Source organism: Danio rerio, chromosome 16, assembly GCF_049306965.1.
Source record: "Danio rerio strain Tuebingen ecotype United States chromosome 16, GRCz12tu, whole genome shotgun sequence".
NCBI classification, from domain to species: Eukaryota; Metazoa; Chordata; class Actinopteri; order Cypriniformes; family Danionidae; genus Danio; species Danio rerio.
Genome location: NC_133191.1, coordinates 11,978,651 through 12,003,504, shown reverse-complemented (window position 1 = coordinate 12,003,504; position 24,854 = coordinate 11,978,651). Strand labels below are relative to the sequence as shown.

Here is a 24,854-nt window from a genome sequence, read left to right as displayed (position 1 = left end):
TTATGTTTTTTTTTTTTTTTTGTGCCCAATAACAAACCTAAAACCTAAAAGTTTTAAGGCAAAAGCTCTGCCCTAACAGTGTAAATAACAGTCAACCTTTTCTTAACTAGTTTGAAAAATTATGTGAAAAAGAAATTCCCTCCATCTTTTAAATATGTATTTATTCAGACTTCAGATTCAAAATAACACCAATGTCAAAATCCAAAATATATATTTTATGATTTTAATCTGTTTTAATCCAGCATGTTTGAAAAAAAGTTCAATATGCACAGAGTTAATGTATAACATTTCAGCAATAGCGGCAAACAAGAATTATTTATTCCTTGCTATGTTCAGATTTTAATAATTAAGCACAGTCACATTAAAAGTCCAGTTTTTGCAATCACAATACTACAGCATGTATTCTTTATTAATACATCAATACAAAGCAATTGTCATTAGAGTTCACAAAAAATGTATTATAAATAAAAATATCAATCATCGTGTTTGGTAAGGATGATGAACATGATTGGAAATCAGATAATTCAACTCCAACATTAATAAGTCACACTGCATTTCATGTTTTTCATAATTTACATATTAGCAGGAGTATGGTGTGAATCCGATAGTCAGTTTCTGCAATGGAGACTTCAATACCAGATCTATGAATAAACTGCTGAAATACGACAATGCATGTAATCTGCAGTAGATGTTTCAGTGTTCTTTACTTCTTCACCTGCATACAGGAGGAGGGTTTGATACCTGAACAAAAAAATTATGCCAATATGTTACAAAGAAAACAGGTCAAATGACTTCCCTATTGCAGAGACACATATAGGACAGAACAAATAATACTTATATGACCTCACATACTCTAAAACTGCTCACCTGAGGTTCAAGAGCTTGTGGCTGGTTTAAAACTCCATGTTTTAGATTTTCATATTCACTTTTATACGCAACATTCTCATACATTTGAGCTTCGCTGATCTTCTCCAGATTCATAATATTTTCTCTGGCATTCTGGGAACCATTGATTTCTTCATAGTGCAAATCCTACAACAGTTAGTTTTGGTTAAATTACAGATTAGATTTAAAAGAAGGATGCTAATATTTAAATCATGAAACAATGGTGGTGTAATGGTAATGAATAGGAATATGAAAATAACCAATGTGTGACAATATAGTTCTAATTTAACATATTTTTAACAGTAATTTAAGAAACGAATGCAGTTTAAGCTTACTGCAAATTATACTTATTTGTCTATAAAAACCATAAACTCTTTAATTACTTTTATGACATAAAAGACTACCAAGGGACAGAAGAGAAATTACAATCACATTTACTACAACTAAAAAGTGTTTTTTTTTTCTGTAATTGTTTATAATGTCACTTGACATCAGATTTACAACACATGTAATAAATGGTAGACTTTGTTGTGCTGAGAAAAAAAAAGTCACAGAAGTCACTCACAGGTTCCTGTCCTCTTTGTGTAGCTGTTGAAAGAAAGCAAGAGTTTGAGTTTAATACTGACAGAAATATGACTGAATCAACTTTATATATGAATCATATTATATATTGACCATTTGAAATCTATTATGGGATGGTCATTATGAAAGATTCTGGCTGCAGAATACTCTCAGGCAAATGTGCTTTAAACATGTACACTTTACCCATACCCTGAGCCTGCTCCAGCTCTCACGGTTACTATACATGAGGACCAAAGATGTCACTTCTGCTGCAACACTATATTTGTGTCTGATATGGTCACACTGACAACCACAGATAAACTAAATGAGACAGAATGAAATTTATATTTTGCCCTGCCAAAATTAAATACTAGTTAGGATCACATTAAAAAATTTATGGGAAAAGTGAAGAAAATATATACATATTTTTTTAATTCATTTGTCTAAAAGAAGTTTTAGACAAATTATAAATCAGATTTTTTACATTTATGCAAAGGTCTGGATCTAGAGAACAAATAAAAAAAATAGTAATAAAAGTTAAATATCATACAGTATGTAAGTGATTGTGATTGAAGTCTGCAATGACCAATCAGTAGGCCAACACGAAATCTGCATGTGCAGAATTCCTCAGATTTTTAGCCCATCATAGATTTTTTTTATTACTTGTGTCAATGTGTGTAAATTCATCTTTATTCAGTTTTTAAATTAATTTCAGGATAATTATGGACTAATATGAAAATGTTCATATAATTTATTTACAAAGTTTGTAAAGTAATATTTTCTTTTTTTTAGTAGATATATTATTTAGAAGTCTTGCTTTGTTTACCAAATAAAGTGAATCTAATTGGATTTGCATTGTAAACATTAAATACAAGTTAAAAGGGAATTACTTTTTAGTTCATATATTAAGGTTTTAGCTATGATACTACCAAAATCCATCCTCATAAATCCACAGATTTTAAACAAAAGTTTGCACAGAAATAGCAAAAATGTCAACAGATTCTGTCTGGTCCTACCGATCAGACCAATCTGTGTGGGCAGTGGCTTCTTGTTTGCCTGGTGTGTGTGTATGCGTGTGTGTGTGTGTGCATGCATTTCTGTCAGTGTTTGGACTGACTGGACAACTGACTGCCCCACTGTCAGTTTATTAGTGTGCCAGTATTTCCGTTGCTGTTGGATAGGAACGTTCATGCTACAATCCATAAGCATTTAATTAAAAATTCAGCAATACTGGCAAAATTTTGAAAAATGTTCATAAATAAATGAGGGACAAATACTAAAGCACAAAATTAACATGCAAGTGTAGTTGTCTGAAAATTGTACTTCATTCATTCATTTTCTTTTTGGTTTAGTCCCTTTATTAATCTGGGTTCGCCACAGCAGAATGAACCACCAACTTATATCCAGCATATGTTTTAAGCAGCTGATGCCTTTCCAGCTGCAACCGATCACTGGGAAACACCCATACACTCTTATTCACACACATTACTTTACATTTACTTTATTCAATTCACCTATACTGCATGTCTTTGAACTTGTGGGGGAAACCGGAGCATGCAGAGGAAACCCAAGCAAAAGTTTTCATTTGTATAATGTTATTATTATAGGCAGTATTATTTATTATATCCATATTTATATTTGTTTTATATTTGTCCATCTGTCGGGTTTTTGAGATGTATGCATTACCGTATGAGGCACAAGAATAGGATGTTTACGGGCCCTATCATACACCCGGCGCAATGCAGCGCAAGGCACAGCGCAATACGCTTATTTCACGCGGTCGCCATTTTAAAGAACCAAAGCGAGGCTGCGGTGGGAAGAAACCCGGAAGTATAGGACCAGCACTGTAAACATTGCAGTAACATGCTGTGTACTACAAACCTCCAGCTGTTGCAGAGATTTCAAAATGCAGAAATGGTGTAAACATTACTACATTATCATTCAGTAAGTTTATTTTAAACAATTAAAAGTAATTTAGCATCAAACCACATCACAATCTCAGTTATACGCTTAAGTGTTCTCCTTGGCTTCAGTTCATGGCACTAGTTAAACACCTTGAGGACACTTTCCTGCTTCAGCCTATGTAACCTGGGCCCGGTGAATGGTTAAACCACTGCAGTCCTCTGCAGCACACCCTCGTGTTGTCTGTAATAGTGTTGTCCTGGTACTGATGACTCGACTGATCTTCACGGCTTCGCGCTTCAGTCTCTGTATATCTGTGTTTGGTTTTCAATCAGTTTACTGCTCTTCACCCAGGGCAAACACAAATACACGGACTGGAGCACGAAGCAGCCGTCAAGATCAGTCGAGTGATCAAGCAGATCGCTCGGCTCATCTGTGTTTGTGCTCTGTAAACAGCTAAGGGTGAACTGATGACCTCCTCGGCCAATCACAATCATTTCTGTTGAACACGTGAACACAATGGCAAATCAGCTCTGTTTTAAGAAAGCCATCAACATTGCCTTAAATGTTGGCGTGAAATTGCTGTTTTTTTTTTTTTTTATTCAGTATCGTGACAAGTTTAATATAGTGAAAGAATCAGTTTATTAACTCCAGGTTGATAAATGGCATCTAAAACGTGTGTTTGGGAAAGAAAACGTTAGCTAACTAGTGCCATTTCCCTTAACTTAGCTAAAATGAGCTCTGATATCCCTTATTTTATTCACCATTCATTCAGAACAGACCTTCGGTTCACCAGGAAGGCAGAGAAATTATAAGTTTGTGTCACTTTATCTTCGCTGATAAGATATATAGCCAGTTACACAACATTCCTATGTAACTCCCAATGATACTTCCGGGTTTCTTTCCACCGCAGCCTTGATTTCGCTTTTGAAAATGGCAGCCGCGTGAAATCAGTCTATAGTTGTTTGCTAGTTTCAGCCCAGCACAAGAGTCATTTTGATGTTTTGCAGCACGCTGTTTAAATAGTAAATGCATTTGAGCTCATATGTGTGCCCATAGGTGTTCTGGTCTAAAAAATGAGGCGTGTTAGTGCCTTGCTGGCACATTGCTATTTTGAGGGACTAAAATACACTGTTCAATAAACCAGCAGAGAAGAGGTTTAAAGTTCAGCACAGAACACGTTAATTGTGCGCCTCGCTTAAACATTGCTTAATACACACATGATGTACAGCAATACGCAAATATCTTTATAAATGAAAAAGAGGTAAAGGATTAAAATGTTACAAAAACTATAATTTTTTAGCCTACATAAATATAAAAAACCACTGCCTCAATGCCTTCTTTATCTCTGGGGCTTGTTCAGTTTATTCATGAAAATTTGCTTTTGTATAATATTATTGTTGTTAGCAGTATTATTTATTTTATGCATAGTTATATATTTGTTTTATTAAAAACAAGCTTAGATTTGCCCACCTGTCAGGATTTAGACCATAAAGGGCATAGCATGTGTTGGATATACCAGTTCCCCTTCGGTTGGGGAACTTCAGTGCCATGAATGGGAGGATTCGGATCAGAAGCCGCTTATCTGGAGAGTATTGAACGGGCCAATGAATGAAATTAATTGGCAGCGTAAGCTTGCGCAGGTGTGCGACATCTGCAATTATCTCAGCATATAAGCACACCTGAAGCCAGCAGACGCCATCCTTTTCGCTTCAGATCCTTTCTGAGTGAGTCGATGAGGGTTCCTCTTGCTGATCAGCACTTCAGAGCGAACGAGTGTGTCTCCCGGTCCAGAGTGGGTCTTCGCGGTGGCAGACGGTCGAGCTGGGTTACTCCCTTGCCTGCGGTTCTTTGGGTCCGGTCCTCCAGAGCGGTGCGTATAGTTGCAACTTTCCTAAAAGAGCAACACAGTCGTGCAGCACGTCCTTTTCAGGATGGCGCTCCGACTGTGCGTTTCTGGATGCGGGGGTTTCCTGTCTCCGGATGATGGACACGATCACTGCATTGCATGTTTGGGGGTCCAGCATGTTAATGCGGTGCTCGCGGGCAGTTCATGTCGTCATTGCGATGCCATGACCGTTGCACAGCTAAGATCGCGGCTAACTTTCGCAAGAGAGCGAGCCACCCCAGTTGCCTCCTGTTCTAAAAAAGCAGCGGGCGCTCGGGCAGATCTGAGGGTTTCAGCGGGAGCTAATCCGCCGCCCACGGGCTCGCGGACCTCTCGCTCCTCACGGCGCTCCATCCAAGCTTCGGGTGGTGAGAGTGATCCGTCTAACCAGATGGTAGCTCTCACACTCGCTGACACCGGAGATCAGATGTCCTCCGCGGCATCGGAGGGTGGGCTTTCACTGTCCGACGAAGATCCGGACCCGCTCGCCCCCTCCGGGCAGGTGAGCGCTGTCAAATCGGATCCTGAAGCGGACATGTTAGCCGTGCTTTCCCGGGCTGCTTCGGCCGTGGGGTTGGAGATGGTTTATCCCCCAGCTCCGCGGCCGGACCGACTAGATGGGTGCTACGTAGAGGACCAGAAGGCGAAGCCTTCGAAGCCTCTCGTCCCCTTCTTCCCGGAAGTGCACAGTAGGCTCACGCAGTCCTGGAGGGCACCTTTCTCTGCCCGTGCTGCGAGTGCCTCCGCCCTCACCGCCCTTGACGGCGGAGCTGCCAGGGGGTATGAGGCGATCCCGTCAGTGGAGCGCGCTATCGCGGTCAATCTTTGTCCGCGCGGCGCCTCTACGTGGCGGGGTTTGCCCCGCCTCCCGTCCAAAGCCTGTAGGTTGTCTGCCTCCCTCGGAGCCAGAGCTTATAAGGCTGCGGGCCAGGCTGCTTCTGCTTTGCACGCGATGGCCACCTACCAGCGCTACCAAGCGCAGGCGCTGGCTGAGCTGCACGAGGGCGGGTCCAACCCAAGCTTATTACATGAGCTGCGCACCGTGACCGACTATGCTCTTCGGACTACTAAGTCCGCCGCGTGTGCGCTGGGGAGGACGATGTCCACACTTGTGGTTCAGGAACGCCACCTCTGGCTAAACCTGGCCGATATGCGCGACGTTGACAAAGTTCGCTTTCTTGACTCGCCCATATCCCAGGCTGGCCTGTTCGGCGACACCGTCGGTGAATTCACCCAGGAATTCAAGGCGGTGAAAGAGCAGTCGGATGCGATGGGCAATGTCATCTATCGGCGTGGCCGTAAGCCCGCTCCGCCCGCCGAGCCATCCACCTCCGCTGTTCCTCGCCGAGGGCGCCCGCCAAAGAGTGCTGCCCCGCCCCCGCCTGCGCCTCCGGCCAAGCTGGCGCGGCGTTCACCTCGAAAGCAGGCAGCCCCTCCTGCCCAGGGCGCCGTTAAGTCCGGTAAACGGACCGCGAAGCGTCCCTGAGACAGGCCATCCGGAGAAGAGGAAACTTGCTCTTTCCCCGCTGGAGGGCGGGGCCCCGATAACAACGGTACTTTTCAGTGCCACCAAAACATCAGTAAAAGAGCACTTTTTCCCTTCCCCGGATGTGACTGCACGAGTTCTGCCAGTCCGGGACGCGCTGCCTTCCGGCTCGCAGACTCTACGTGCTTCGCCAGTGGCTCACGAGCGCTGGGGGGACGGTCTCCCTTCCCTCAGCCCTCCAGCCCCCTCTCCGGAGTCAGGGTGCGGAGCCAGAGCGAATCGCTCTCCTCCAGCTCTTCCGCGGGACCCTCGTGCTTCCCGGATCAGCACACCCACTCCGCGCTGCCCCACCGCTGGTACGTCAGCGATTGTAGCAATGACTCCATTAGCGAGGGCTCTGCCTGCCTGGTTAGCGGGCCAGCCCCTCGCGGTGGCTCATACGCACAATCAGACTCGGTTACGCGATTCAGTTCGCGAAACGGCCCCCCAAGTTTACGGGCGTGTATTTCTCCAGGGTCAACCCCCTGTCCGCCCCTGTCTTGCGAGAGGAGATTGCTGCCCTCCTGGCGAAGGGTGCAATCGAGCTGGTTCCTCCAGCCGAGATGGAGAGTGGGTTTTACAGCCCATACTTCATCGTACCCAAAAAGAGCGGTGGGTCACGGCCAATTCTAGATCTGCGCGTTTTGAACCGCTGTCTGCACAAGCTGCCGTTCAGAATGCTCACGCAGAGGCGCATTCTCCAATGCGTTCGTCCTCGGGATTGGTTTGCAGCCATAGACCTGAAGGACGCGTATTTCCATGTCTCCATTCTTCCACGCCACCGCCAATTTCTGCGGTTTGCGTTCGAGGGTCGAGCGTGGCAGTACAAGGTCCTCCCCTTCGGGCTCTCTCTGTCTCCGCGGGTCTTCACCAAACTCGCGGAGGGTGCCCTAGCGCCCCTTCGGCTTGCGGGCATTCGCATACTCAGTTATCTCGACGACTGGCTGATTTTAGCCCACTCGCGGGAGCAATTGATTATGCACAGGGACGAGGTGCTTCGGCATCTCCGCCTACTGGGGCTTCAGGTCAACCGAGAAAAGAGCAAACTCGCCCCCGTGCAGAGGATTTCTTTTCTCGGGATGGAGCTGGACTCGATCACCATGGTAGCGCACCTCTCCGAGGAACGCGCTCGCCTGTTGCTGAACTGTCTGAGGGAGCTCGACAGCAAACTAGTGGTCCCACTGAAGTTCTTTCAGAGGCTCCTGGGGCATATGGCATCCGCAGCCGCCGTCACGCCGCTCGGGTTGCTCCATATGAGACCACTTCAGCACTGGCTTCACGATCGGGTCCCCAGACGCGCATGGCACGCGGGCACACACCGGGTCTCGGTTACTGCGCTGTGTCGCCGCGCCCTCAGCCCTTGGAACGACCCCTCGTTCCTACAGGCCGGGGTGCCTCTAGGACAGGCGTCCAGCCATGTTGTTGTTTCAACAGACGCTTCCAACACGGGTTGGGGGGCCGTGTGTCGCGGGCATGCGGCTGCGGGCCTCTGGAAGGGTGCCCAGCTGCATTGGCATATCAATCGCCTAGAGCTGTTGGCAGTGTTCCTCGCTCTCCACCGCTTTTTACCGGTGCTGGAGCGGCAACACGTGCTGGTCAGGACGGACAGTACGGCGGCGGCGGCGTATATCAACCGCATGGGGGGTATGCGCTCTCGCCGCATGTCTCAGCTCGCCCGCCGTCTGCTCCTCTGGAGTCACCCGCGGCTGAAATCGCTGCGCGCCATTCACGTCCCAGGCACGCTCAATCATGCAGCCGATGCGCTCTCACGACAGCTGTTACGCCCTGGAGAATGGAGACTCCACCCCGAGTCTGTTCAGCTGATATGGGCGCGATTCGGGGAGGCCCAGATCGATCTGTTTGCTTCCCCCGAGAACGCTCACTGCCAGTTGTTTTTTTCCCTGACCGAGGGCTCTCTCGGCACGGATGCACTGGCCCACAGCTGGCCTCGGGGCATGCGCAAGTATGCGTTTCCCCCAGTGAGCCTGCTCGCGCAGTTTCTGTGCAAGGTCAGGGAGGACGAGGAACAGGTTCTGCTAGTTGCGCCCCTTTGGCCCAACCGGACCTGGATATCAGAGCTCTCACTCCTCGCGACGGCCCTCCCCTGGCGGATCCCTTTGAGAGAGGACCTACTCTCTCAGGGACAGGGCACCATCTGGCACCCTCGCCCCGATCTTGGAACCTCCACGTGTGGTCCCTAGACGCGAGGAAGACTTAGGTAACCTACCGACTGCGGTGGTTAATACCATCACTCAGGCTAGAGCCCCCTCCACGAGGCGCGCCTACGCCCTGAAGTGGAGTCTATTCACTGAATGGTGCGTCTCTTGCAGAGAAGACCCCCGAAATTGCCAGATTAGTGTTGTGCTCTCTTTCCTTCAAGAGAAGTTGGACAGCAGGCTGTCGCCCTCCACTCTCAAGGTTTACGTGGCCGCCATCTCCGCTTATCATAGCGCGGTAGCTGGCGGCACCGTGGGAAAGCATAACTTGGTCATCCAGTTCCTTAGGGGTGCTAGGCGAATTAATCCATCTCGCCCCCCTCTCATGCCCTCTTGGGATCTCGCCCTCGTTCTCACGAGTCTGCGATCCGATCCCTTTGAGCCACTCGAATCAGTATCTCTAAGATTTCTGTCCCTGAAGACAGCTCTGCTGGTTGCGTTGGCCTCCATCAAGAGGGTCGGGGACCTGGAGGCATTTTCGGTCAGTGACTCGTGCCTGGAATTCGGGCCGGATTACTCTCACGTTATCCTGAGACCCCGCCCCGGTTATGTGCCCAAGGTTCCTACCACCCCCTTTAGAGATCAGGTAGTGAACCTGCAAGCGCTGCCCCCGGAGGAGGCAGACCCAGCCCTTTCTTTACTTTGTCCAGTTCGCGCTCTGCGCATTTATGTGGACCGTACTCAGAATTTTAGATCATCTGAGCAGCTCTTTGTCTGTTATGGCGGTCGGCAGCAGGGAAGTGCCGTATCGAAACAAAGATTATCCCACTGGATTGTGGATGCCATTTCACTCGCTTATTCGAGTCGAGGTCAGCCGTGTCCCCCGGGAGTACGTGCACACTCCACTCGGAGCGTTGCATCCTCTTGGGCGCGTGCACGCGGCGCCTCTCTAACAGACATCTGTAGAGCTGCGGGCTGGGCGACACCCAACACATTTGCAAGGTTTTACAATCTGCGAGTGGAGCCGGTTTCCTCAAGGGTATTAGGTAACCCTTTGGTGATTGAGGAGACAACTCGGTAGGGTGTTGAAACACGCTTGCGGCGCCATTCTCCCTAAACACGGAGGTACGTGCGCCTTTTTTATCTGTCAGTAAAGTTCCCCGTCAGGTGAGCCCTGCAGATTCCTCCGTGGCCCCCAGCACTGACTCAGCGGAGGAGTCACTTGCTGGCCCACTACGTTGTAGGTCTGCCCGCTGGTCAGCCCGCGTTTTGGGTATAGGTGCCTGCTATGCGTGATCCCCACTAGGCGATCCCATATGCTTATTCCGCCACGGTTAAGTCCCCCCCCTGGGCGGACCCGTGTCTTCCCTCTCCGCTAACCACTCTTTTGCTATGCGTACTCCCCCTTTTTAGGGCTAGTCCATAGGTAAATTCTGCCATCTATCCCCCCCCTTGGGTAACGGATGGCCTCCGCAGCGTCCTCCCTATCGGGATTGCACGCTTCCCAACGTACTGTCGTATTCCTAGAATTATCTAGATGCTCACGACTTCCCAAAAAATATATCTAAATCCGTAAAACTTCTGTTGAAGTAGGATAAATTAGGGCCAGGGACACGTTGGAGGACCGCGCCCCCCATGATGTGGGTGCGTCACGCTTGCTTGACTATCTCCTCATCGGGGGTGTTGGTAAGGTGCAGTCATTATGGCGCTTTCCATATTCTCCCATTCATGGCACTGAAGTTCCCCAACCGAAGGGGAACATTCGAGGTTACAGAAGTAACCCTTCGTTCCCCGAGGAGGGGAACGGAAGTGCCATATTCCGTCGCCATAATGACTGTCCCTTAGCTGTTTGAAAGTCTCTTCAGCTTAAAAGGATGGCGTCTGCTGGCTTCAGGTGTGCTTATATGCTGAGATAATTGCAGATGTCGCACACCTGCGCAAGCTTACGCTGCCAATTAATTTCATTCATTGGCCCGTTCAATACTCTCCAGATAAGCGGCTTCTGATCCGAATCCTCCCATTCATGGCACTTCCGTTCCCCTCCTCGGGGAACGAAGGGTTACTTCTGTAACCTCGAACGTTTTCTAAACACACTTTGTTATTATTGCTTATTTATTCGATTGCTGGAAATTAGAACTGAATTTAGAAATAGTTTTGAAACAAATTTTTACGCTTAACAAACAAAATTAATTATGTATAGGCTAACAGATGTCTGTGCATACAGCACGTTTCCCTATCCACCAAAGTGAAAGTGAAAGTAAATAATGGTGAGGCTCATCTCTCATTCTCGCGCTGTAGATGGTCAACTTAACTGTTTTCTCACAAGTGTTCAGTTTTTCCACTTACAAAGTCCATCATGTAAATAGCAAATGATGCACCACAACTCACTCTTAAAGGGAATGGGAGATGAGAATGGTTTATTCTTAAAACACACCTATAACTCATTAAGAAAATAAGCTCAACCCATCATTAGTTTATTTTTTTCACCTGTTTTGTGTTAACTATTTCTGCTTAAATATAGTTAACACAAACACTTAAATAGACTCCCTCTTGTTTGCTGTCCTGTGTTCATTGTCTTCCATTCAGTGTGTTGGAGTCATGTGTCTTGTGTTCAGTCCTGCCTTGCCAGCCCAATTTTGTTTTTCCCCTATGGGGTAATTTCTGTGTGTTTATTTTATCAAAATTAAAACAACATAATTCCTTGCATTCTGGAGCCCCCGCCTCTTCCCTTTACCTGATTGTGACAAAAACTTGTTTTTGACCACACTTTGTTATTATTGTTCATTAATTCGTTTGCTGGAAATTTGAACTAAATTTAGAAACAGTTGTGAAAAAAATATTTGCACTTAAACTAAATTAAGGGCTCTATTTTAACAATCTAAGCACAAAGTCTAAAGCGCAGTGAGCAAAAGCATTAAGGGTGTGTCAGAATCCACTTTCGCTATTTTAAAGACTGAAGGCTCTGCGCCGCGGAGCATGGTCTAAGAAGGTTGTGCTTGTTCTCTTAATGAGTTTTGGGTGTGTTTTGAGCATAAACCAATCAGAGTTAAGATATATCCAGCTGCAGACCCGCAAACCCACACATGTTTCAGGCACACACAATCTAGCACACAAGATATAGGCAAACCATATATGGGCTGTTTTTCAATTTTAAGAACACAGAGAATAGAATTACATTCTTGGGAAAAGAGGTCTTGCCAGGTCGCCTCAGATGAACAAACTCGAGAGACCGCGAGAACAGAGAACATGTCCTGTGAGGAATGAGATGCTACGTTTTTTCTGATGGTCACATGACCTTAAAGCGTTTAATGGAAAATTATTTAAACTTCACAGCATTCAAACAACGATTTATTGTTTTTCCCCATTTCGCAATATGTACTTGAGCTGCACAATTAATCGTAAAAAGATTGCGACTAGACCAGGGGTCACCAATCTCGGTCCTGGAGGGCCGGTGTCCCTGCAAGGTTTAGCTTTAACTTGCCTCAACACACCTGCCTGGGTGTTTCTAGTATTCCTAGCAAGACCTTGATTAGCTTGTTCAGGTGTGTTTAATTAGGGTTGGAGCTAAAATCTGCAGGACACCGACGATCTTAATCCAGCATTTCTACGATTCTGTCAATCATATTTTTAAGTTCAGGAGAGAAGCAATGGTGGCCACACAAGTCTTCACATTGTTTTACATGCGTTGTTCAGCAACGTGTACACCTCCAAATGGTGTTGAAAGAGTCACATGCTGTATTTATAAAATATAATTCACCTTAAAAAATGTAATTTCTGTCTTCATGTAATGTATTTGCGACCACAAAATCACATGTGACGTGAGCTGACCTTTAGCTGTTAATACAGGGATGAAGGGCGGGCGCGCGCGCCACTGAATGAAGTTTACTTTGATGAACAGAACCTGCTCAGGCTGTGAATACCAGGTAATAAAGTTGTAAATAGCATTCAGTTCCTTCTGAGACTTCTAGAGCATGTTTGGTGCTCAAATCTGCACTGACGCATCCTTGATACTAGGAATGGGTAATGTTAAGGTTTTAACGGTATTACTACTTTTTTCAATACCACTTATCGGTTCGGTACTTTAACAATTCTCTTATCGGTACACATTAAAATACTCAGAGTAAAATTTAGGTTTTGAGAGATTTGATGTGTTTTATTTCAGTTTATTTAATTTACGGCTGTGACTGAAGGTAATGAAGTTTTGTGTTTCTCTTCTCTGTTTCTGCTTATTAATAGCAGTTGTTCATCATCAGTGCTCAATCATCACTTAATTAACCCCATCATTGTCTCATTAACTTTAACTCAGCTGCTGAGTATATTTTACTCAATTTAGAGAGGGACCAAATATTCTCTGAACTGAGTAAATTTTACTCTGAGGATTTTACTGTGTACTTTTTGTTGTGTATTTTTTATCAACAGAATTAACAACACTTTATTTTATTTTGTTTTTAATATGAAATAAAACAAAACCAGTAATTGTAAAACAAAAAAAATCATATTTTCCTGTAAAAGAATTTACAATGTTTTAAAGAAAAATGACTCTCTGTTTTTAACCATTCTTTAACCATTCAACATGCTTGCCCTTTCTGGCAGAAGCTGGGATCTTTCTTGGTTGTTTGTGCTCCCTACAGTTAAAAGTATCCTCTTTGAGTTGCAAAATGCAGTTGAATGAGATAATGTTTATGATTTTTCATTAACGCATTCACATAAATGAGTAAATAGTGTTTCGGGAGCTAACTGTAATTTTAATACAGTTTTGGAGCATCTTGCAATGTAAAAATTTTATATAATTTCTTAATAAGCATTGTTTATTATTAGGCTATTCATAGGTTATATTTGTTAATACAGCTAATGTAAATGCATTTTTAATGTTTAGGATGTATTTCGGCTACTGCAGAAAAAAATATGGTTTGTTTATTGCTTGCGTTTTCGCTTATACAAGAAAACAACTGGTTGCATTTGTTGCAACAGGGATTGTCGCTGTTCACTCGAGAAATACAACCCGTTTGGTTTAGTCCACAAGCTTAAGTCTCCTTTCATTAGTCATAAGTTTCCAATGGAGACTAATCATTCCAATCATCTCCGTATGCAGAAAATTCGAATCCGAATTGAACTGCGGATCCTTTAAAATATTTGAACTCCTATGAGCAGACCGTATGCGACCAGCTAACCGGAAGTGATGTATTTCAGTGTTGTCTAAGCAGGTCCGTGCACGCAAGATGAGAAATAGAATTTTTTTCTTTGTTTTTTTTTTATCAGAGAAAGTCTATATTAAAAAAAAATTCTTAAGTGACGAATAAAAAATATTTTTTTTTATGTTGTCTCCATATTCTCTCCAACATTTTTGGTCAATAAGTTTCAGTATTCATTCATTCATTCAACCGAGCTCTAGCTTTTGTACTTCTTCGGACACTTCTTGGAGAATCAGCTTCTCTCCAATGGTGCACAACAACACTGAAAATTCGATGTGTCTGCCACAACGGGGCGTATTCCTACAGTCGTGTCTAAATGTCGTGTGCAGTGGAAAGGCTGCTTTACGAGCGAGCTGTGTGTATGTGCGAGTCTGTCACAAGCTATGTGTGTGTGCTTATCGCGAGCCTCCGCTGAGTGCAGAAGAACTGTGAAGATTGTTATGCTTGACGCGCTCACCAAAATCACAAGCATTTCTTATGTGAGATTGCCAACTGTGAAGAGGAATATCAAACATTGCAATTTAGAACAGTTGGACAGTTAAATTCTGCTACTGTAAGTAATATTTAATCAGCTACAATTCTCCAGTATTGATAACAGAACCGTTAACATCAGAGCTTAATGATACTTCGGTCTTTTATAATGTAGCGCCGATACCGATGAAGTACCGAGTTTCGGTACCCATCCCTACTCGATACCAAAAACACATCTGGTAGCTTTGATGCGTCCTTTGTTCTTGCTGTCTCGAGTTTTGGAACTGATGACGTTACACGAGAACACAAGATCGCTGAAGAATGCATATTGAAGAAACAGCCATGGTTAATGACGGATCTTCTTTTATTTTTCACTTCTTCTTTTATTTTTTCTTGTTTAATGATGACTAACTCCTTAGGAGCATTATTACCACCTACTGAATGTCACAAATATAGCGATCGAGATTGCCCGTGCTAAGATTGCCATTCAATATACTGTGAACAGTTTAAGGTTTCCCATTTCAGTCATTATTTCATTATTATATCGTAACAATCATTTAAACATCTGTGCAGTTTTGGAGCTGTTTTTGAAATTATGCAAATAAAAATAATTATTTAAAACACTTATGTGACTTTATTCACATATCCACATACACAAAGGAAACATAATATACCATCTGATTTTAAAATAAATAAACAAATTCAGGAATGTTGCTATATTTAGTTAAAATTGTTTTTCATTCATTGATTTTCTTTTTGGCTTAGTCCCTATATCAATCTGTGGTTGCCACAGCAGTATGAACCGCCAACTTATCCAGCGTATGTTTTACGCAGCGGATGCCCTTCCAGCTGCAACCCAGTACTAGGAAACATCCATACACACTCATTCACACACATACGACACCGTGACACCCTAAAATGATAAACTATCTTTTACTAAACTGTAGCAACTGTTAGTAATATATATATAGAAGGGAGGCGTGGTAAATACAAACTAGAATAACCACCTAATTAGTTTTACTAATTTAGTTTTTGCCATTTGTGGGTGGGGCTTATGTTTGTATGGATTTTTGGGGTATTGTATTGATCTTGTCTTTATTATGATTTGTCTGCTTCTGTATTTTCCTTTTGTGGCTAGATGTATGGTGTTCTAGAGTGATGCCGGCTACACATTAATCCATTATCTACCTGTAAATTTGTGGGGATGATGCTTAACAGTACAGAATTGGGAAAGTGTCCTTAACTGGTGTTTTTGCTACAAGGAAAATTGTTCAATTAAAGAAACATTTTTATTGTGATGTTGAGCTCAATGTTTAAATAGTAAATGTAAGAAATAAAATTGAGATTTGTTTATACTGTGATTAAACTCTGTCACTTTCCAATAAGTTGGAAACTTACCATTGAGGAGACCATCTTTGGGTTGGTCTTAAGCCTGGTTTATACTTCTGTGTCAATTGACCGACGTAACCCAAGGCGCATGCAACGCCCCTGAGTTCACATTAATGGCGCAAATGGATTTGCTATTTAAACAACGTGGCGGAAAAGACAAAAATAAGGTTGTGCTGGTCTGAAAATAGCAACACGTTGGGGCAAACACGTCTTGTGCCTTATTGCATGTATGATAGGGCCCTAAATATGTAGGCTAATGGATGTCTTGAGTGGAGTGTGTACAACACCGCACTTTAAAAATAACCATGACTTTAACAGTAAAAATCTGTACAATCTACAGTGAAAATATTTTAATTGATCAACAGCTCATTTCTGTACAAAATACGGAAAATAGCTGTTACAGATCTAAATGGAGTAAATGACCACAAATTACTGAATTTAGACACTAATAAACACCTGGGCCCGGTTTTTCAAAAGGTTTAATCCGGATAAAATTGATCCGGATTTAGTAATCCTGTTTTTGCCATCCGTGATCATGTAATCCAGCTTACTTTTTGAGTCATTTTTCCAAAGCAACATCGGATTGGATCAATCTGATCCGGATAGGAACTTTTCAGGATCACTAAATCTGGACAACCAGTGCTCAAACAGCATAGGACATCACAATGTAGAACTATAGATATGTAAAGAGCGACAAGTAGTATAGCCAGCGTGGGGTCAATATAACTTTATTTTTATTTAAAATGAAAACTAAAAAAATGTAATAATTATTAAAACAATAATAATAATAAATAATAAAAAAAAGAAAAACCCCACCCCATCCTCTTTCAGCAGTCCACTCATCTGAGACCTACAACACTGTACATTGAGAACAGAATGTGAATTGGAGGTGCTGCTTTCGGAGGTAGACCGGAGAAAAGCGGTGTTATTTGCAAGTTTGTTCTCCGGAATAAACAACAAAAGAAAAAAATAGAGTGGGAAAGTTTAGCTGATGCGGTTAACACAGTTGGGTCTGAACATCGCACTGAGTGAATTAAAAAAGAAATAGTGTGGTTTATAGGTGTAAAATGTTGCAGTACTCTTAACAGTCTCAGTGGCTCAGCTCGTAAGACGCACATCAACTTGTTTTGACACGTTCGAGCATTAACTCGTTTCGAATCCAGCGTCTGATGATCTCTTTCCTCTTTTTTCCCCCGCTACATATCAGATTTTGCCAACTATTAATCACGAGAAAGACAAGTAGGAATCATTAATAAGTTTGTGCATCATATTTTATTTGCACATTTATTGAATGGAAATGTTTCTGATTCACGCATGCAAATTCATCTTCAGATAGTGTTTTTATAGCAATGTGTGTGCAGTAGATAGCTCAGATTACATTGGGAAAACAGGCGACCGCTGCAAATTGTGCTTTAATTTTTAGCTGGTCAAGTGTATAGTATGGAAACCTTATATACCTGCTAGATGAACCCGTCTCATACAGCTGCCATTGCAAGGCTCAGACACTTTGTAGAGAGGAATTTAACACAACTGCCTCTAGGAGTCGCCAATGGAAATAAAACAGACACGCACAAAAAATGTGCGTACGCCTGCCAGAAAGCTGCCGTGAAGCTGCGCACATTCCCACGTTCAGTTCATTGTTAGTAAATCCAAACGTGAGCGATTCTGAGCGTGAAACCTGTCGTACGCAAAGTTTTTGTGCGTATGCAGCGTTGATACATGAGGCCCCAGGTGTTTCGGTCATGCTTCAGTGCAGTGTTTTGAAACACTTGTGCTTCGGGATCTCGACACTGTCAAAATATCAGTTTCACGTCAGCTATCCCTACTAGTGGTGGGCAAAGCGAGGCTTCATGAACAGTGGCACCCCCAGAAAATTTTCTTAGAGGTGGCCAGAAGAGGCTGCACCAAATCTTGGGGTGGCACACAAATAATGATTTCAGTGCAACCAATGTTATATTTTTGTTTCTGGTAAATGAAATAATATGGTTTTAATTAATTTAATTAATTACTTTTGAAACATTACATTTTATTCCCTGAAATAATTCAGCAAGTACATGTGCAAACCAAATTAAAATCAATGTTTAGTTTAAAACCATCATTAACCAACATCACTTAGAGCTAGTATTTAAAAGACTCTTTCCTAAAGTGATGACAAAACTTCTGATTTTGCTTACACTTTAAGATTATAAGGCTGAACGCGACATGAAATGCTATCCATCCACAGAGATATCTTTTTACAGTGTTACAGTCTACAGTATTTCTCTGTTGCAATCAGGATTTCACAATAATTAACCCCGAAAATAACAAATCCACTTAAGTTACCAGACTGCTGTTGTGGTTGCGATAAGGAAAAATGCTAAACACATGCGGAATTTGTTTATTTCAATCTGCCAACACAACACAACACACATTCCTGATATGCGAGCAAATCGGTATAAATACAGTACTACAACATACAAAAAGAGAGATCATTTAACCTGCCAACATGTCTCTGAAAACCCGGGGGGAGAGGGTGTTTAGGGCTGAGGTTGAGAAACGGGATAGGATGCAGCGGGTTTTGAGCGGCCGATTTGATCCAGGAACTGTACCAAATTCGGCAACCCAGGGGTGTTTAGTTTACAGACTGTACCAAAGAGGGGGGTAGGTGAAATTACGGGAGTTTTTTTAAAAAGAAATAAAAACAGGATGTTTGCGGGAGACTTGTCTGAAATACGGGATACTCCCATGAAAAACAGAAGTGTTGGCAGGTGTGCTTACCAGTTTAATATTGATTTGATCTGCTATAGTTAGAAATCAGACTGCTATACCTTCTAAGCGTAAGGGTTTATTATGCGGTTCTGTCGTTATCTTGTGGATAGGAAATGTCAACTGTCGCCAACGAGCTCTCTCAGAAATTTTAAATATTTTAAAATAGGCACTATTCTTGCAAATAAACTGCATAGTTGCAACCAAAACAACTACATTCTTGACTAAAAAAGCCCAAAAAGTATATTTTGTTGTCTCACTGCAGTAATATTTGTCAAACTGTAGTGTCTGCTTGTTGCTGGCTGTATGTCGGCGGAGTAATACACAAAGGGTAAAGAGGCTGTAAGGATGCTGATATTACTTAAATATCACGGCTATCAGCCAATCAGATTTGAGATCCAGACAAAACTGTTGTATAAATATTTATATTTATATATAATGTTCAGTTACTTTTCACATCCTTTTATTGTACATCAGGGGTGTCCAAACTCAGTCCTGGAGGGCTGGTGTCCAGCAAAGTTTAGTTCCAACCCCAATCAGATACACCTGGGTTAGCTAATCAAGCTCTCACTAGGCTTTCTAGAAACATCCCTGTAGGTGTGTTGAGGCAAGTTAAAGCTAAAAGCCAATAGTATCTGGATGCAGCCTTTATGATGCAAGCTGAGGTTGCATCACTCAGCGATGCAATGTCAGACACAATGCACTCAACGGAGTGAGTGACGTCACTGTGTCGGGTAGGGTTAGGGGTGGGGTTAGGTGAGCGCATTAAAAAGCATTGGATGCAGCTCAGATTGCACTGCACCAGGTCTGCATCCAGACCCCTCTCCTAAAAGCTGCAGGACACCGGCCCTCCAGGACCGAGTTTGGACACCCTTGTTGTAAAGCATGCAGTATATGCCATGTCTAAAATTCAAGAGTTCACACTTAGCTGGTGATTTATAAAAGCTTGTTTGGCATGCTATCCTGGGAGAGAGCCCCGAGCTCAAGGGCTCCTCGAGCCCAGGGCTTCCTCCCGTTGGCAGAGCGAGAGGGGAGCCTGAGCTCGATGGATCTCAGAACTCCCCTGCTACGGTATCTATGGGAACACAAGGGGTTAGACAAAAGCTTCATTGTTATTTATGTTGAATGTCTTTGGATGGTGGGAGGAAACCGGAGAACCCGGGGAAAGACACGGGAAGAACATACAAACTCTTCACAGAAACACCCACCGGTCCTGTGGAACCAGGGCTGGCAGTGTTCTTGCTGTGGGGCTCACAGTGCTAACCACTGGGCCGCCGGGCCGCCCAATCAGAGATAAAGGAGGAGAATAGAGGAGGCGGGGGGTTTCTTCCAAACGAAGATAAAGTGAACTGAAAACTGTGGCTATTTATAGTAGCTTAGGGCTCATATGATTGGCACTTAATGAAGATTAATGAGTTAATTATTAAAACAAACAAATTAATAAACTGATCTTTTTTAATATACATCAATGATTTGAAAATCGCTTGTTAAAAAAAAGCTTTTTCTAAATGCGGATGATTCAGCAATAAGTGTGTCTCATTAGAAGAAGGATTTTTTGAAAATGAAATAAGTAAACAAATTGAGGAAGTGGTTTTGCCTTAATAAACTGTCCTTACATTTGGATAAAACTGAATTTATTTCATTTGGTTTAGCTGCGAAATTAAGAAAATGTGTCAAGTGAGAGGTAAAAATAGGGGATCAAACTATTACTCCAAAACATGAATATTTAGGTTGCATTTTAGATAGCAATTTGACAGGCAAAAAGATGGCTGTTATAGTCCATTAAAAAAAAAGAGTTCTAAAATTAAGTTTTAGCAAGACAGGCAGAGCTCCTAGATACCCAAACTTTAAAATATTACCTAGTGCATTAGTGCAGCATACTTTGACCATGCTGCTGCTTTTTGGTACAGCTGTAGTTCTAATAAAATGAAAAATAAATTGCAGATGGCCCCAAAAAAAAGTTGTGTAGAATTGTTATGAAATTACCTCCACTGATAAATTTAAATAATGAACATTAGTCAAAATAATTTTATAAAAGTTGATAAAAGAGTTTAAAAACATTTCTAAAATTAGTGATGGTGTTTAAGATTTTAAAGAAAACGGCCGCAAAATATTTTCCTAATTATTATGTTTTAGTTAGTGAGGTACACTCATCATTGTACAAAAGCGGGTAGCAGGGATATTTATCCTTATAGATTTAAGAGTAAATCCGGTAAAAATATTTTTTGTGTACTAGCTCTGTTGCTTGGAATGTTTCGCCTATGTTGCCTACGATGTTTAAAGAGATTCAAATTGAGTGTGTTTTTAGAAGAAAAATTTAAAAGTGGTTGTTTTACAGTTAAGGTTGAGGATTTTGTTGTGCCGAGTTGCTGAGCTGATGATGTTTATGACTCCATTTCTGATTTGCTCGTTCATTTTTTAAAGTATTTTGAGGACCACAAAGGAAATGGGCCTGTGGCTTTTTTGTGTATTTTATCCTCGACAGTTTTTAAACTATGTATGAATTAGTCTAAATAGACTTGTTTGTATGTTTTTGTTAAAATTGTCTTCAATCAATCAATCAATCAATCAATCAATCAATCAATCAACCAATCAATCAACCAGATGAACTTTAAACAAAAATGTTTGATTTTGTTTGGAACAAAACTGTATGTGCACAACTCTCCATGACAGAAGTTGCCAATCCCTTATTTAATTAGATTAAACTCGTGTTAATTTTATGAACAACAATAACCTTACCTCTATTTGCTTGTCCTTTCTGTTGAAGTCTCAGGTTTGGGCTATTAAGACAAAAATATTTAGTTATAATTTTCACATTTCTGTCTTGCAAAACTAGACTAGTTATTTTGTTTTTACACATGAAAAATAAATAAATGTAAACACGTTTTTAAGAAAAGTAAGTTCAGAAACAGATAAACTGGAGTTTGATTATTCAGGATTTTAGAATATCTATTCAAACACATGAAGTCTGGAATATAGACATTTAAATATCAACATTCAAGCCAATGTGTTAAAACTTTGATGAATTGAACTCACTCACATTTTGTTGTTTTTTGTTAAATAGATAATAAGACCACAGATGCCTCCAACTGCTACTGCTACACCAATGACAATCCCAGCTATTGCTCCTGCTGACAGTCCTCCACCTAAACCAGTTTCACCACCCTCTACAAATATACAAAACAAAAGATTGTGTAATTTATACAATATAAACTTTAATGCATTTAACCTTTAGTTTAAATGAAACTTTAGTTCAGTTTAGTTAACTGCTTACCTTGAACTAGTAAAGCATGTCTGTGTGATTCTCTTTTTTGTGTGACTCTATTAAAGGCTGTACAGATGTATTCTCCACTGTCTGTGAAGTCAGTCTTATCAATGGTGTATTTGTCTGTGGTCACACCAGTGTCTGACCCATTAAATGTCCAGCTGAACGAAGCAGAAGGTTCAGAATTTGCAGAGCAAGACAAAGACACTTGAACCCCTAAATCCACCACATCTGGACCCTCAATAGAAACACCATCTGGTCCATCTACAACACAGACAAGAGAATCTGCGTTAGAGGAACAAACTTAGAGCAGAAAAATGTCTAGATTTCATTAGATCTGATATTGAAATGTTTCACACTCACAGTTGATGATCAGGGTGAGTTTTGCCGTCTCAGAGCTGACAGGGTTACTGTATGTACACTGATATTCTCCAGTGTCTGATCTCTCCACTGGACTGATGGACACTGATCTGTTATCAGATGAGAAGATGATTCTGCTGCTTGAAGACAGAGGACTGTTATCTTTCATCCACTGCACAGAGGTGATGTTGCCACTTCCCTCAGAGGTGATGTTAGCAGATGATTCACCCTCGATCAGTGTTTCATGTGGACCAGTGAGCGTGACGTAATCAATTTTTTCTGTGTTGGTAAAAGATGAAGAACCAAGAAACAAAATAAAATCTTTAGTTCTGATCCATCTGAAATGGAGATATTTGCCACTACGAAATCATCATTCTTCCAGTTTATGAAGTGAGGGGGCAAACCGGTTATGTCCCATACATAGCTGTTATTCTGGCTGTATAAGCACTGATAAAGTACAATAGAGACTTCAATAGGGCTAATCTTATCTGCATCACAGAGATGTGGCTGATGGAGGCAACAGATATAAATCTTGATGGATACACATTAATCCATATGGACCGTGACAGCGGCAAATCTATGAAAACAGTTGGAGGAGGACTGTGTATGTTCATTGATAGTAAGTGGGTAACGAATATTACGGTACGTGAAACGCACTGTTCGGCTTATTATGAACTTTTGACTGTCTCATTCAGACCATTTTATTTACCTTGTGAATTTGGACAAATAACAGTTATTTAAGTCTATGTTCCTGGGCCAAATTTCATTCAGGCTGCTGAGGGCATTGCAGCAAGTTATAATACAGCACTGTGCAACTCTGGGAATAACCCGGTTTTCTTGCTGGGATAATTCAATAAATGTGACGTATCTACCTTGCTTCTGAATCTTGAACAATATGTAACCTGTCCGACCAGACTGGATAAGGGTGCTTTCACACCTGTGAATCGATTCAGTTGTTCCTAAACAGAGATTACAATTGTTACATTGTTGCTCTTTGCTCTTGGAGCGGTTCGCTTTCACACTGCAAAGTTTCTAAACGGACCAAAAGAGCTAAAACAAGTCACGTGTGAGTAAACTCTCCTCACATTGGTCAGAGTGTCAGGGTTCATTTTGCAGCGACCCGCTAAGCTGTCAGGAGAGGTGGTGGTTTGGTGGTGATTGACAGGGTGCGTGCGCGCGACATGTCTGAGGAGAGACGCGGTGGGGAGGGGTGAAAAGGGTGCGCGACGATGCCTATTTGAGGGAGGGAGAGGCAAGATTACCGGGAGATCATCACTCGTTTGCGGGCATCCGGAGACTCGCGAAACTTCCCGCCCTACTCATAATTCTCTCTTCATATAGCCGTAAGCCTATTACATATCCATAAAACACTGTGATATAACCGCGGTCGGATCGGATCGCTTTCTCACTGCAATCGAACCGCTCCAGGGTTCGTTTCAATCGAGCCGAGACCACCTCATTCAAGCGATCTTGGAGCGATTACTTTGGCGCGGAACAGAGCGCGATTGCCCTGTTCACATATGCCAAACGAACCGCGCTAACTGGGCAAACGAGATACGTTCCGAAACAAAAGTGTTGGTGTGAAAGCACCCTAAGACTCTGGATAAATGTTTTGGTAATGTGAAAGATGCATATGCGCCAAGAGTGCATCCACCTCTGGGGCGCTCGGATCATAATGTCATCCACCTGTTACCAAGATATAGTCAACTATTAAAGAAGAACGACCCGGCCATTCATCAGGAAAGGTGTGGTCCAAAGACTCAATTGAACAGCTACAAGGGTGTTTCGAGTGTACGGAGTGGGACTTATTTTTTAATGACTATGATTGTAGTAAGAATTATGAAATGTTGTTAAATCACACAATAACTGGTTATGTTAACTTCTGTGTAAACTCTGTTGTTAAATCTAAGTGCGTCAAAATCTATCCAAATAACAAGCCATAGATAACTAAAGATTTAAAATATTTTTTAAATTTGAAAAAAATTGCTTTTTTGCAGTATGATCAGCAGAAAGTAAAGGAGTTAAACAGTAGAGGTGTGAACCTATACTGGTCTCACGGTTTGGTTCGATTACAATTATCATGCCTTCGATTCGGTTCGATTCGATATCTCGGTGCATCACGGTGCATTGACGATGCTTTCCATACACAGTGTTATATTTTAGGGGGGAGGCTATAACATGCTGTCTGTATAAACACACAGACACACAGCACCACACTATCTCTCATTCAAACACAAACATAGACAGCACCAAAGAAACAAACAAACACACACACACACACACATGCGCGCGCGCACACGCACGCACGCACGCACACACGCACACATGCACACACTTAAGCCCTCGCAACAGGGAGAGCTCGCGCTGAGCGGAGCAGAAAAACAAAAAAAACGAAAAATAAAGAAGCACTTTTCCGACGGTCCCTTGCTGAGAGCTCCTCTCAGTGCGAGCTCTGCCGGCTAAACAAATATTGCGAGGGCTTAAACGGAGCAGTGGTCGTAATATCGAGCGAAAA

General features: G+C 42.5%; 1 protein-coding gene across 1 annotated transcript in view; it reads right to left on the bottom strand.

Annotated features, from left to right (window-relative positions):
- Positions 1-21: 21 nt before the first annotated feature.
- Positions 22-24,854, bottom strand: part of si:dkey-250k15.10 — a 50,191-nt gene continuing 25,358 nt past the window's right edge. The window contains exons 3-9 of the mRNA XM_073925911.1: positions 22,343-22,618; positions 21,989-22,243; positions 21,755-21,881; positions 21,454-21,494; positions 1,451-1,473; positions 868-1,032; positions 22-741 (exon numbers count right to left, since the gene is read on the bottom strand). Of these exons, the coding sequence (XP_073782012.1) occupies positions 712-741; positions 868-1,032; positions 1,451-1,473; positions 21,454-21,494; positions 21,755-21,881; positions 21,989-22,243; positions 22,343-22,618 (917 nt within the window). The 3' untranslated portion in view covers positions 22-711. The remainder of the gene's footprint in view (positions 742-867; positions 1,033-1,450; positions 1,474-21,453; positions 21,495-21,754; positions 21,882-21,988; positions 22,244-22,342; positions 22,619-24,854) is intronic.